At 58.1% G+C, this 11,153-nt stretch overlaps 1 protein-coding gene across 1 annotated transcript; it reads left to right on the top strand.

Moving 5' to 3' along the window:
• Positions 1-7,480: 7,480 nt before the first annotated feature.
• On the top strand, positions 7,481-11,112 carry LOC113883694 (mesothelin-like). The gene is made up of 10 exons (XM_027527608.1): positions 7,481-7,721; positions 8,227-8,270; positions 8,378-8,477; positions 9,064-9,242; positions 9,333-9,488; positions 9,667-9,809; positions 9,904-10,031; positions 10,347-10,441; positions 10,653-10,839; positions 10,915-11,112. The coding sequence occupies exons 1-10, from the start codon at positions 7,637-7,639 to the stop codon at positions 11,007-11,009; spliced, it is 1,212 nt and encodes a 403-aa protein (XP_027383409.1). The 5' UTR covers positions 7,481-7,636; the 3' UTR covers positions 11,010-11,112.
• Positions 11,113-11,153: the final 41 nt, after the last annotated feature.

The raw sequence follows: 11,153 nt of genomic DNA, 5'->3' as shown, positions 1-11,153 counted from the left end.
AATCACTCTGACTTTGTCTTAATATCTGGGAGCTTGCCTCTTCTTTTTATATCACCATGGATATTTATTCTCTTTATTTTTTTGAATGAGTTTGTTGAGTTCCTGAAAAAAAGGTCCTCCTAGCATTTTCACTAGGGTTGAATTGAATTTATAGGCTAATGTCAGGGGCCCTTTATCAGGCTGGGTTCTTCCATATAAAGCTAGGTGTCCTGTGTACCTACTGAGGTTGATTTCCAGAGACTTTGCGTCCCCTGTCGGAGAAGGCAATGGCAACCCACTCCAGTAGTCTTGCCTGGAAAATCCCATGGATGGAGGAGCCTGGTAGGCTGCAGTTCGTGGGGTCGCTATGAGTCAGACACGACTGAGCGACTTCACTTTCACTTTTCACTTTCATGAATTGGAGAAGGAAATGGCAACCCACTCCAGTCTTCTTGCCTGGAGAATCCCAGGGACGGGGGAGCCTGGTGGGCTGCCGTCTACGGGGTCGCACAGAGTCAGACACAACTGAAGCGACTTAGCAGCAGCAGCAGTCCGTGGAAAAAGTCTCTTCCAGGAAACTGGCCCCAGGGCCACAAAGGTTGAAGACCGCTGGCCTGGGGTGTATCTCAGTTGCAGGGTCATGCGGTGGCCCCAGGCTCAAGTCCTGATGACCTGCCAGAGTGTCCTCCGCAGCTGCGGCTCGTCTTGACATCCCCATCTGCAACCCCGATGTGACAGTTCCTCCCCATTCTTGTCAGCAGCTGTTATGCTCTTGATCTTTTTTCCCTGATTTGCCTCTTTAATTTCTTTTTCTTTTTTTGATTTTTCTATTTTGTACTAGGGTACAGGGGATTCACAATGTTAGGATAGTTTCAGGTGAACAGAGAAGGGACTCAGTCATACATACACATGTTCTCCCCCAAACCCCCCTCCCATCCAGGCTGCCACATAGCTCCGAGCAGAGTTCCCTGTGCTATACAATAGGTCCTTGTTGGTTATCCATTTAAAATATTATGCTACTGACTTTTAAATCAATCATATTGTGTAACTTACACACCATAAAGGCATCCAATAAGGGCACAGTCCAAACAGCTTTGGTGGTTACACACCCGGGAAACTGCATTCCAGTCAAGACAGGATGTTCCCACCAGCCCCAGAAGATCCCTCACCGCCCCTCCCACGAACAGGAGTCCTGAATTTTAGTGAAGCTGCCCGGCCCCTGGCAATGACCGCTGTGCTTTTGTCATGATAGATTAGTTTGCAATTTAACATTTTTGTAGAAACGGAACCGTGCGGTATATACTCAGCATGCTGCTGCTGCTAAGTCGCAACTCTGTGCGACCCCAGAGACGGCAGCCCACCAGGCTCCCCCGTCCCTGGGGTTCTCCAGGCAAGAACACTGGAGTGGGTTGCCATTTCCTTCTCCAATGCATGAAAGTGAAAAGTGAAAGTGAAGTCGCTCAGTCGTGTCCTACTCTTCTCGACCCCAGGGACTGCAGCTCACCAGGCTCTTCCGTCCATGGATTTTCCAGGCAAGAGTACTGGAATGGGTTGCCATTGCCTTCTCCATACTCAGCATAATGATGCTGAAATTCATCCTTTTTCTTCATGTATTGGTAGTTTGTTCCTTGTTATTTCTGACTAGTATGTTATCATAGGAATAATATCGTATTTCATTTCCCTGTTGGTCTATTGATGGAAATTTGTTTTTCCCCCTGACTGGAGCTATTGTAAACAGAGTTGCTACGAATAATCACGTACGAGGCTTTGTGTGCACATCCAGGCATATTTCTTCGGAGTGATTACCTAGGTGTGGAATGGCTATGTTCTGTGGTTAGGAGCATATCCAACTTCTTAAGAAACTAAGAAGTGGAAAGAGGGTGGAAAACAGCGACGGCGGCTGGATCCCGGGCTTCTGGGCCGTGACGTGCTCCCAGCTACAGCTGGGGCGGCCTGTGTGGAGCGGCCCCCCGGTGAGGAGGACCCAGCTCCCACGTGCAAGGTCCTGGCCCACTGTGGTGCCCTGGGGTGGGGGTGAACACGCTGAGTCGTCCTGCGGAGAGGAGGAGAGACCCGAGTGCGCCGCCTCCCTGCCATCTCCCTTGGGAGGTGGCGACCGAACCCTACACACAGCCCTCGGGGGACCTGCCGTCACCTGGCTGTGAGGGTGGATCAAGACAGCCCGGACCACCACCCAGTGGGGTGACGGCTCTGCGCACACGGACCAGAACAGCATGCAGGGCCGTCAGCTCACCTTCTCATGTCCGGTGATAGCCAATACACTGATCTTCCATCCCATTGCTTACGGTGGGAGATGGCTTAAATAGACAGTTTAGTCAAGGGAATTCCCCGGCGGTCCAGTGGTCAGGACGCTGTGTTTCCACTGCTGGGCACTCAGGTCCAGTTCCTGGTCAGGAAACCTCACAAGCTGTACAGCATGGCCAAGCGAACAAAAGACGCCTGGCAGAAATGCCAGCACCACCCTGTGCCCCCACCAGCGGGGGTGAGCCCCACGGCCCCACGCCTGCAACACACTTGTCCTTCTTGGTCCCTTTAAGGGTCCTGGTTCTGGTGGGCAGGTGTGTGTCTTGTGGCCGGGGGTGTGATCTGCACCTCCCCAGTGAGTCAGGCATCTTTTCACGTGCCCGTTGGCCATTCCCGAGTCTTCTTTTGTTGACTGTCTGTTGACTGTTGTTCAGTTGCTCAGTTGTGTCTGCCTCTTTGCAACGGCATCAACTGAAGCCCTCCAGGCTTCTGTGTCCATGGGATTTCCCAGGCAAGAATACTGGAGTGGATTGCCATTTCCACCTCCAGGGGATCTTCCCAACCCAGGGATCAAACCCGTGTCTCCTGCATTGGCAGGTGGGTTCTTTGCCACTGAGCCCCAGGGAAGCCAGTTCAGCCCCTTGGCCTGTCTTTTTAAAAATAGCTTTCCTGAGAAAGAATGCTCACACCATCTAACCCACTCATGTAAAGCGTACAATTCAGCGTGATTCCTTTAACCTGAATCATCTATCACTGAATGGCTTTGGAATTTAGCTTTTGCTTTGGGCCTGATTGTGTCTCTTAACGAAGGCAACCTAAAGTTAGGAGGGAAAATAGAACTTACGTGCAAAGCGTGGCCTTCATGTTAACAAGAAAAGTAACGAGTCGCACACACCTCCCGTGCAATCAAAGTAATGTAGGACGTGAACTGTCAGTTCCCCCCTGCTCTGCAGCTGTTGGGTCTTTTGGGCTCAAACTGCAGTTCTTGCAGTTAGGCACAGAGGAACCTCCTCACATCTCCAAATTCATGGAACTGTGCAGTGGCGGGCGCCCCACCTAACCCTCCAGTGGAAGCGATTAACCCTGTCAAGTCCATCTAGTGAATTTTTAAATTCCAGGTTTTGTATTTTTCATATCCAAAATTTCCTACTTGGTTCTTTAAGGACTATTTTCATTTGTTCCTACCTCTGCATGCATGAGAACCCACTTTTTCCATGACCTCATTGTCTGATAATCCTAACACTGTCTTACTGTGGCCCCAGCAGATTCTTCTCCCTGAAGACGGGTCACAGTCTCCCGGCTCTCCCTGTGCCAGCAGCTTTGGATTTTATCCTGACCGTTGTGACTGTTTTTGTTGTGTAGACACTGCATTCTGTTATATTTCTACAAAGACTGTTGCTGCCTCTGTTTTGGCAGAGAATGAACTTGGTCAGGCTTGAATTGTGACCCCTGCCGTTCAGAAGGTGGGCAGAGTTTTGGCCATTTCAGCTGTCTGCCTCGCACACACAGTGGTTCAAGGGTCACTGAGGGGCTAGGTGGGGCTCATACACAGAATCTGGGAGCCCTTCCTCTGTTGTCTCCTTTTCAGAGTTCTCTAGTTACTCTCTGCTCTCTGGCTCCTTCAACCAGAAAGATGAGGAATTTCTTCTGGTGTCTGAGCACTCCACCCCACAAAGCTACACCCACAAGGGAAATCTATGCTCCCTGATACCTTCCCGTGAATATCGATTCCCATTCAAAATCTGCCTCCTTCCCTTCACTCCCCAGAGCCCTCGGAATTGTTGTGTATTTAAAAAATAAATTTATTGGTTTTTGGCTGTGCCATGCAGCATGCAGAATCTTTGTTCCCCAACCAGGGATTGAACCCAAACCTTCTGCAGTGGAAGCGCCCAGTCTAAACCCACTGAAGTCCTGGGAATTGGTTTTTAAATATTTTGTCCTGAAATTTTCAGTTGTTATCTATGAACATGACTTTTTTTTTTTTTAAGACACTTCTATCTGTGAGTTAGTTCATGTCCCTGGTGTCCATGGGATTTCCCAGGCAAGAACACTGCAGTGGGTTGCCATTTCCTCCCCTAATGTACCTGGCAGCCGTCCTGAATTCTGTATGAATTGGTATCGGCCTTGACTGCACAGAATAGAAAGCCCAGCCCATGGAGAGAGGTCAGAGACGGGGTAGCTGTACACACACAGATCAACAAACAGAAACATTTGCAGGTGTGTGTTGCAGACAGACTTGACTGAAGTATCGAGGGTGCAGGGCAGGGATTGAAGGAGCTGCCAGGGACTCCGGCTCCAGGGGTGCACACGGAGGCTTCAGGGCCAAGTCAGGATCTGCACGAGTGCCTACAAGTGCCCAAGTCAGGATGCAGACACTGGTGTCCAGCCAGCACAAAGATGCATGTTGTCCACCCCTGGGGCCACAGCAGCAGGAAGGTGCCTTCCACCTCCCTTCTGGAAGATGGCCAGTGTATGGGCTGGTGAGCTTCCAAGGCCCCCTCCCTGGCCACTTCACCACCATGCCACCCCCAGCCTGGAGCTCCCTCCTGGGAGTCATGTCCTGGCCGGGCAGCAATCACCCAGAACCTGCTGACTCAGGTCGAGACCCTCATAGCACCAGCTGGGGGCCACTCCCTGGCTTTACTGTGTGATTGTGGCATCTCTGTGGCACTGAGACTCAGTTTTACCACCTGAGAAATGGGAGAGTAAAATCTGATGAGGCGAGGCCTTGACTCCCCATACATGCCTGGTACCTGATGGTCAGCCAATGTGGAGCTCCCATGCCTGCCCACAGAGGAAAAGGCAGAGGCGGCTCCCCTGCCCCCACGCCCTCCCCAGATCTCCACCCGCACATTCCTGCAGCCTGAGTCCTACTCCTCCCAGCTGCTGGCCAGCCCCTCGTTTGTTTCCCTTGACAGACCAGGAGTCTGCATCCCAGTTGAGGAAACAGGCTCAGAACTGGCTGATCACCCCAGAACATCAGAGTCACCATGGGCAGGGTACCCCCCGCTGACCCTGGGGAAGTAACCAGGATCTTCAGCACCCAGCCTAGGCTCCAGGCTCTTGACTGAGCTCGGCCTCATCTGCGTGCGGTGGGATCATGAGGGAGGGCATGCGGGGGAGGTGACAGCGGGACACTTCTGTCAGCACCTCCAGCCAAACAGCTCTGCTGGGAGCAGGGATTGGGCGGAGGCTGGTACTGGGCCAACCTGGGAGGCTGGGGGAGACAGGGCAGCCCCCCTTTCCTGCCCCCACTGGTGCTTCACCCTTGTCGCCACTGCACCTGGGGAGCGGCAGGGACCACCTCCCCTGATCTCAGAGGGCTATGCCCGCAGGGTCAACTGCATCCTAGCCCCAGCTGCCCCTGACATGCTGTGTGACCCCGGGCAAGCCACAAGGCGTCTCTGTGCTTGAGGCGGATGAAATGATCCTGTATCCAAGCCTCTAAATGTGTATTCTATGCCCCTTCCCTCTCTCACTAGAGTGGCCTGGGGCTGGCAGGGAATGTGGTCTGACTTCATTTTCCACCAGCTGAGAGCCAGACCTTGGGGGCCGAGCTTGGGCTGGGGTGGGAGGGTCTGCGGGTGGTGAGACAGGTGAGAAGGGAGAGAGCTTCCACCAGCGTCCTGCAGCTGCACACCTGCTGGAGGCCATGAGCTCAGGACTCTTGGGCTGGGCTTTGGAGCCAGCCCGACACAGACATGGCCACGGCCACCGCTACCTCGTGCACCTCTCTGATGAGCTGGTGGTCCACTCAGACCCCAGACCCCACGTGCTGCCAGGCAGGCCCACCCCAGGTCCTGGGCAAGGGCCTAAATCACCTTCCCCAGCGAGTGCAGTGTCTATGCAGGCCCACATCCAGTGGGCACTCAGGGGAGTGTGCAGGTAGTTCGTGAGTGACAGGTAGCCAGGTGGACACCGGTCTTGAAGGACTCAAGGTTGGAGAGGGGACCACCCTAGGTACCAGAAAGGGAAGCGGTCTTGTGAAGGGAGATAGCGCCGTGAGTGGCCTGTGTCCTTGTTGCACTCGTATGCGTGGCCTGGGGGGCCCCAAACAGCCGTGACCCCTGTAATCACACTTGGGCCACTCTGAGAGCTGCCACCCTGACAGCTGAGGTGCCTCAGTGGCCCCGACCTAACCTGCGTGGTGGTACGGGGTGCAAAGGTTACAGGTTCCAGGGCCCACAGTGGCTGGCAAAGGTTCTGAGGGCACCCCTACCTAGGGTGTGGGGTCCCTCGTTGCCTGAGGCTGGGTTTGGGGGCTCAGGGGAGACAGTGGGCGTACACAGAGCTCCTGAAAGGCCTCACCCACCCCTGGGGCAAGGCCCCACTCAACTGCCTATTTTCTGGTCTGGGGGCCTGGTGGGGGTGGGGGGCCCCCTGGGCTTTTGCTGTTCCCCAGGACATTCCCTGCAGGCTGGGCTCGTTGCCCTGCTGAAAGGGGGTGCTGAAGCACAGAAGCGTGCCCCCATTTCTGGGCCGGGGTGGGCCCGACACAGGCCTGGGCAGGGGTTTGGGGGAGGGGGGTGTTCCATTCCACCTGGCCCTGATGGCCCCCCTCCAGGCCTCTCTGGGAGATGCGTGTGGACAGCAGTTTGGTCTGCTTCTGACCCCCACCTATTCTGGGACAATATTCTCCAGAGATCCACTCCCCACCCACCTCCTGCCCACACTGGTCCAGAGGCCCCAATCCCACTCCAGAGAGCACAGGAGGGTCCCCCCAGAATGTCCGGCTGCCCCGACCCACGGGGCTGACTGGCAGGAAGGGCTGTCACCTTCAGTTGTGTTTTGGCTGTATCACATGGCACGTGAGACCTCAGTTCCCCGACCAGGGGCTGAAGCTGGGCCACAGCAGTGAAAGCCTGGGGTCCTGACCCCTAGGCCCCGCGGAACTCCCTGTGGCGCTTCCCAGGCCTCTGCTTTCGGGGGGAGCTCAGGAGGGAACCCGGTGGGCCCTGCCAGCCTGGTGCCCCAGCAGGCCCTGGGTTTGCACAAAGCCCAGGGGAGATGACCATGTTGTGGGGTAGGGTGGGGGTCCGCTCAGCTCCCCAGTGTTGAGTGGGGAACTGAGGTCAGCCAGAGCCAGCAGCGGCCCTGCCTCCTCACAGGAGACTACTGCCCTGCCCCCGCCCTGCCCTGCGGGGGCGAGAGGCCTGTGCCAGCTGGGGCCCTCACGGCTGGGGGCCGGGCTGACTCACCCTGACCCCGAAGGAGGGGCCGGCTTCCCAGATGGGCGGGGCCAGGGCCGGCTGGTGCCGGGGGCCTGCCGCACAGACGCCCTGGAGGCTTGTGCAGGTCTGAGCCCTCCAGCCCTGGTGCCCCTTTAGCACGGGCTTGGGGCCGTGTCGCAACAGGGGCACACAGTGTGGGGGACATCAGAGCGCCGCAGACCATGGCCTTGCAGACCGCTCCGCCCCGCCTGGGGTCCTGGGGGACCCCCGCCCATGGCAGCCTCCTGCTCCTGCTTCTCTGCCTTGGTGAGCACTGAGGGTGGGTAGCCGGATGCTGGACTGCGGAGAGCTGCAGGGGTCCGCAGGGGGCCGGGGCCTCAGGAAAGGCTCTGCTGGCTCTGCGGGTGCTCCCCCACTGTGGGCGGGGCCCCCCACCCTGTCCGGTGCCCCTGAATTCGGAGACCCGTGTCCTGAATGTCAGCAGGTGCGAGTTGCAGGCAGGCGGCTGGCCTCGTCTCTGCCCCGAGGGGGACTGTGTCTGGCAGCCCTGCTGGACTCCCTGCCCTGCGGGGCTGGAGGCCGAAGCAGGGTAGTGATGGGGGCACAGGCCAAACTGAGGGTGCCCGCAGCACAGGCGTCTGCCTACGCTGAGCAGAGGGGCCGCAGGAGGAGGATGGGGAGGCCTGTGCTCCTTCGTGGGGTGTTGTGGGCTGTGACACCAGGGGCTGGCCAGGAGGGACCACTGTGGCCCCCTTCCTCCCAGGGTGGAGCCCCCGGCCACCCCTCAAGCCTGGTGTCCCCTTCCCTGCAGGTTGGGTTCTACCTTCCAGGGCCCAGGCTGCAGACGTGGGACTGGTAAGGACCCTCTGGGGAGTCAGAGGAACGTTTTCTGGCCCTGGTTGGGCGGGTTCCTCGGACCCCAGGACACTCCCCGCTCAGTCCCAGCCCTGCTCTGTTCTCAGGCTCTTCTGAGCTCAAGTGTGCAGCGCACATCCCGGGACCTGTCCTGGCAGCAGCCTGAGCTGACCGTCCTCCTCCCGAGGGCCCGGCGGGGCACAGAGAGTGAGCATGCAGCCCAGCCCCATCGGTGTCAGGAGGCGGGGGTTGGGGGCTAGCACTGTGAGGTCTCCTCTACCTTACCTGCGGCCCTTCCTGGCCACTGAGCTCCTTCAATCATGATAATGCGGGAGAGTGAATAGAATCGCGCCATTTGATGATGAGTAAATGGAGACCCAGGCTTCCCTGATAGCGCAGTTGGTAAAGAATCCACCTGCAACTCAGGAGACCCTGGTTCTATTCCTGAGTCAGGAAGATCCACTGGAGAAGGGATAGGCTACCCACTCCAGTATTCTTGGGCTTCCCTGGTGGCTCAGCTGGTAAAGAATCTGCCTGCGATGTGGAAGACTTGGGTTCGATCCCTGGGTTGGGAAGATTCCCTAGAGAAGGGAAAGGCTACCCACTCCAGTCTTCTGGCCTGGAGAATTCCACGGACTGATGAGTTGCACACATCTAAGCGACTTTCACTTTTCAAACCGAGGCCCAGAGAGTCGTGTGTTGCTCAGGGTCTCAGCGAAGGGAGACCCTGCGGGAGGAGGAGGAGGCTGACGGGAGAAGCCCAGCACCCTTCACCCCCTGGCTGTCCCTGCAGAGAAGGCCTGCCCCCCGGGGCGGGAGGCCCAAGTGGTGGATGAGAACCTCTTCTTCTATGAGGAGTGGGAGCTGGAGGCCTGTGTGGACGGGGCCCTGCTGGCCACGCAGATGAGACAAGTGAACCTGATTCCCTTCACCTACCAGCAGCTGCACATTTTCAAGCGCAAACTGGATGAGGTAGTTCAGGGCTCAGCCCGCCTGCCACAGCTCGGCCATCCCCGATGCCCCAGTCATGGCGGCGGCCCTCACAGTCCCTTCCCCTGGAAGTTCTACCCGCAGGGGTACCCCCAGTCCCTGATCGAGCGCCTGAGTTACTTCTTCCTTTACGTCACCCCTGAGGACATCCACAAGTGGAATGTGACTTCCCTGGACACCGTGAAATCTCTGCTCAAAGTCAGCCAAGGGCGTGGTGTGGATGCTCAGGTGAGAGCTGTGGGGGTGGGAGGGGGCAGACATTGGCTGTGAGGCTGTGCAGGCCCAGTGAGGGGGGTGGTCAGTGTGAGATGGCACAGGCCTGGGGGTGGCACAGGTCGTGAGGTGGTCAAGGCCCAGGGCATACATCTCTCCCTGCCCCAAGCCACTGAGTGGCCTTCTCCCACAGGTGGCTGCCCTGATTGCCCGCTATGTAGGGGGAGGAGGCCAGCTGGATAAGGCCGCCCTGGACACCCTGGCCACCTTCCGCCCTGCCTACCTGTGCTTCCTCCGCCCTGAGCAGCTGGACTCCGTACAGCTCAGCGTGCTTTGGTGAGTCCTGGGGTCTGTCGGGGGTGGTGGGAGTGCTGTGCTCCGAGCTCGCTGTGCTCCGAGCTCACTGCCCGGCCCCATGCCGCCTCCCCAGGATGACCACACCCCAGGACCTGGACGCGTGCAGCCCACCGCAGATGGCTGTCCTCTACCACAAGGCCCACATGGCCTTCCAGAACGTCAGCGGGTCTGAATACTTCACAAGGATCAAGCCCTTCCTGGGTGAGCCCGGGAAGATACAGGGGAAATGATGCCTGAGGCTCCCCCGTCTTTGGGCAGTCCACTGGCGGCGTGACCAGTGTTCACAGTCTGTCCCTCCAAGTGTGTGTTGGCTGAGACCCTGTGAGTTCTGGGCACCTCCAACCTCTCCTTCAACCCAGAGGGTCAGGTGGTCAGCAGGCAAATCAGGGGCCCAGGAATTCCTTAGGAAAAGGGACTCTTGGTAAAAGAAGTGGCTTCTGGTAGCCTGCGGTCAGAGGGTGGGACTGGGGGCTGCTGCACGGTCTCACACTTGGGGGCTCCTCTCCCCGAGGGCAGGTGGGGCCTCCACGGAAGACCTGCGGGTTTTTACTTCGCAGAACATCAGTATAGACGCGGCGGCATTCAAGAAACTGACAACAGAGGCGGTGCTGGTAGGACGGCGGGGAAAGGCGGGGCCTCCCGTGAGCGGGGCCTCTAGGGGCGGGGTCTTGGGAGGGGCGGCCATCAAAGCCCCTTCCAGGGCCTACAGAGGCTAAGGCGGGGTCCGTGGGTGGGATGTTGGGGTGGTTTGGGCGCAGGAGAAGCCCGAAGCCTCTGGGAAAAGGCAGGATGACTCTGACCGCCACCTGCGGGCTCTGGCAGTCGCTAACCGTGGCCGAGGTGCAGAAACTTCTGGGCCCAAACCTGGTAGGCCTGAAGGCTGAGACAGGGAACATGTTCCTGCGGGACTGGATCTCCCGGCAGTCGCAGGAGGACCTGGACAGGCTGGGGCTGGGGCTCGTCGGCGGCGTCCCCAACGGCTACCTGGTCCTGGACCTCCGCGGACGAGGTGGGCTGGGGTGGCCGGCTGGGCGGTGTCGGGCAGAGTGAGGGGCAGGGGCTGAGGCGCCTCTTCTCTGTGCAGAGGCCTCCTCGGGAGGCCCCCACCGCCTCGGACAAGGGCCGGGACCCGTGCTCACCGTGACCGCAAGTCTGCTCCTGGTCTCGGTCCTGAGCTGAGCCTGCTGCTGTGGCCTGGCGACCAGCGCCGCATGGAGACCCCGCCGGGCTTGGACCCCAAGGGCTCTGGAGCTCAATAAAAGAACCCCACCCCCCTCTTGTAGAGGTGCCCCGTGGTGTTCTGAGGACTGAAGGGAAGCCCTG

The sequence above is a fragment of the Bos indicus x Bos taurus genome, chromosome 25 (assembly GCF_003369695.1).
Source record: "Bos indicus x Bos taurus breed Angus x Brahman F1 hybrid chromosome 25, Bos_hybrid_MaternalHap_v2.0, whole genome shotgun sequence".
In the NCBI taxonomy this organism is placed as follows: domain Eukaryota; kingdom Metazoa; phylum Chordata; class Mammalia; order Artiodactyla; family Bovidae; genus Bos; species Bos indicus x Bos taurus.
This window is presented reverse-complemented; position numbering and strand designations above follow the sequence as displayed.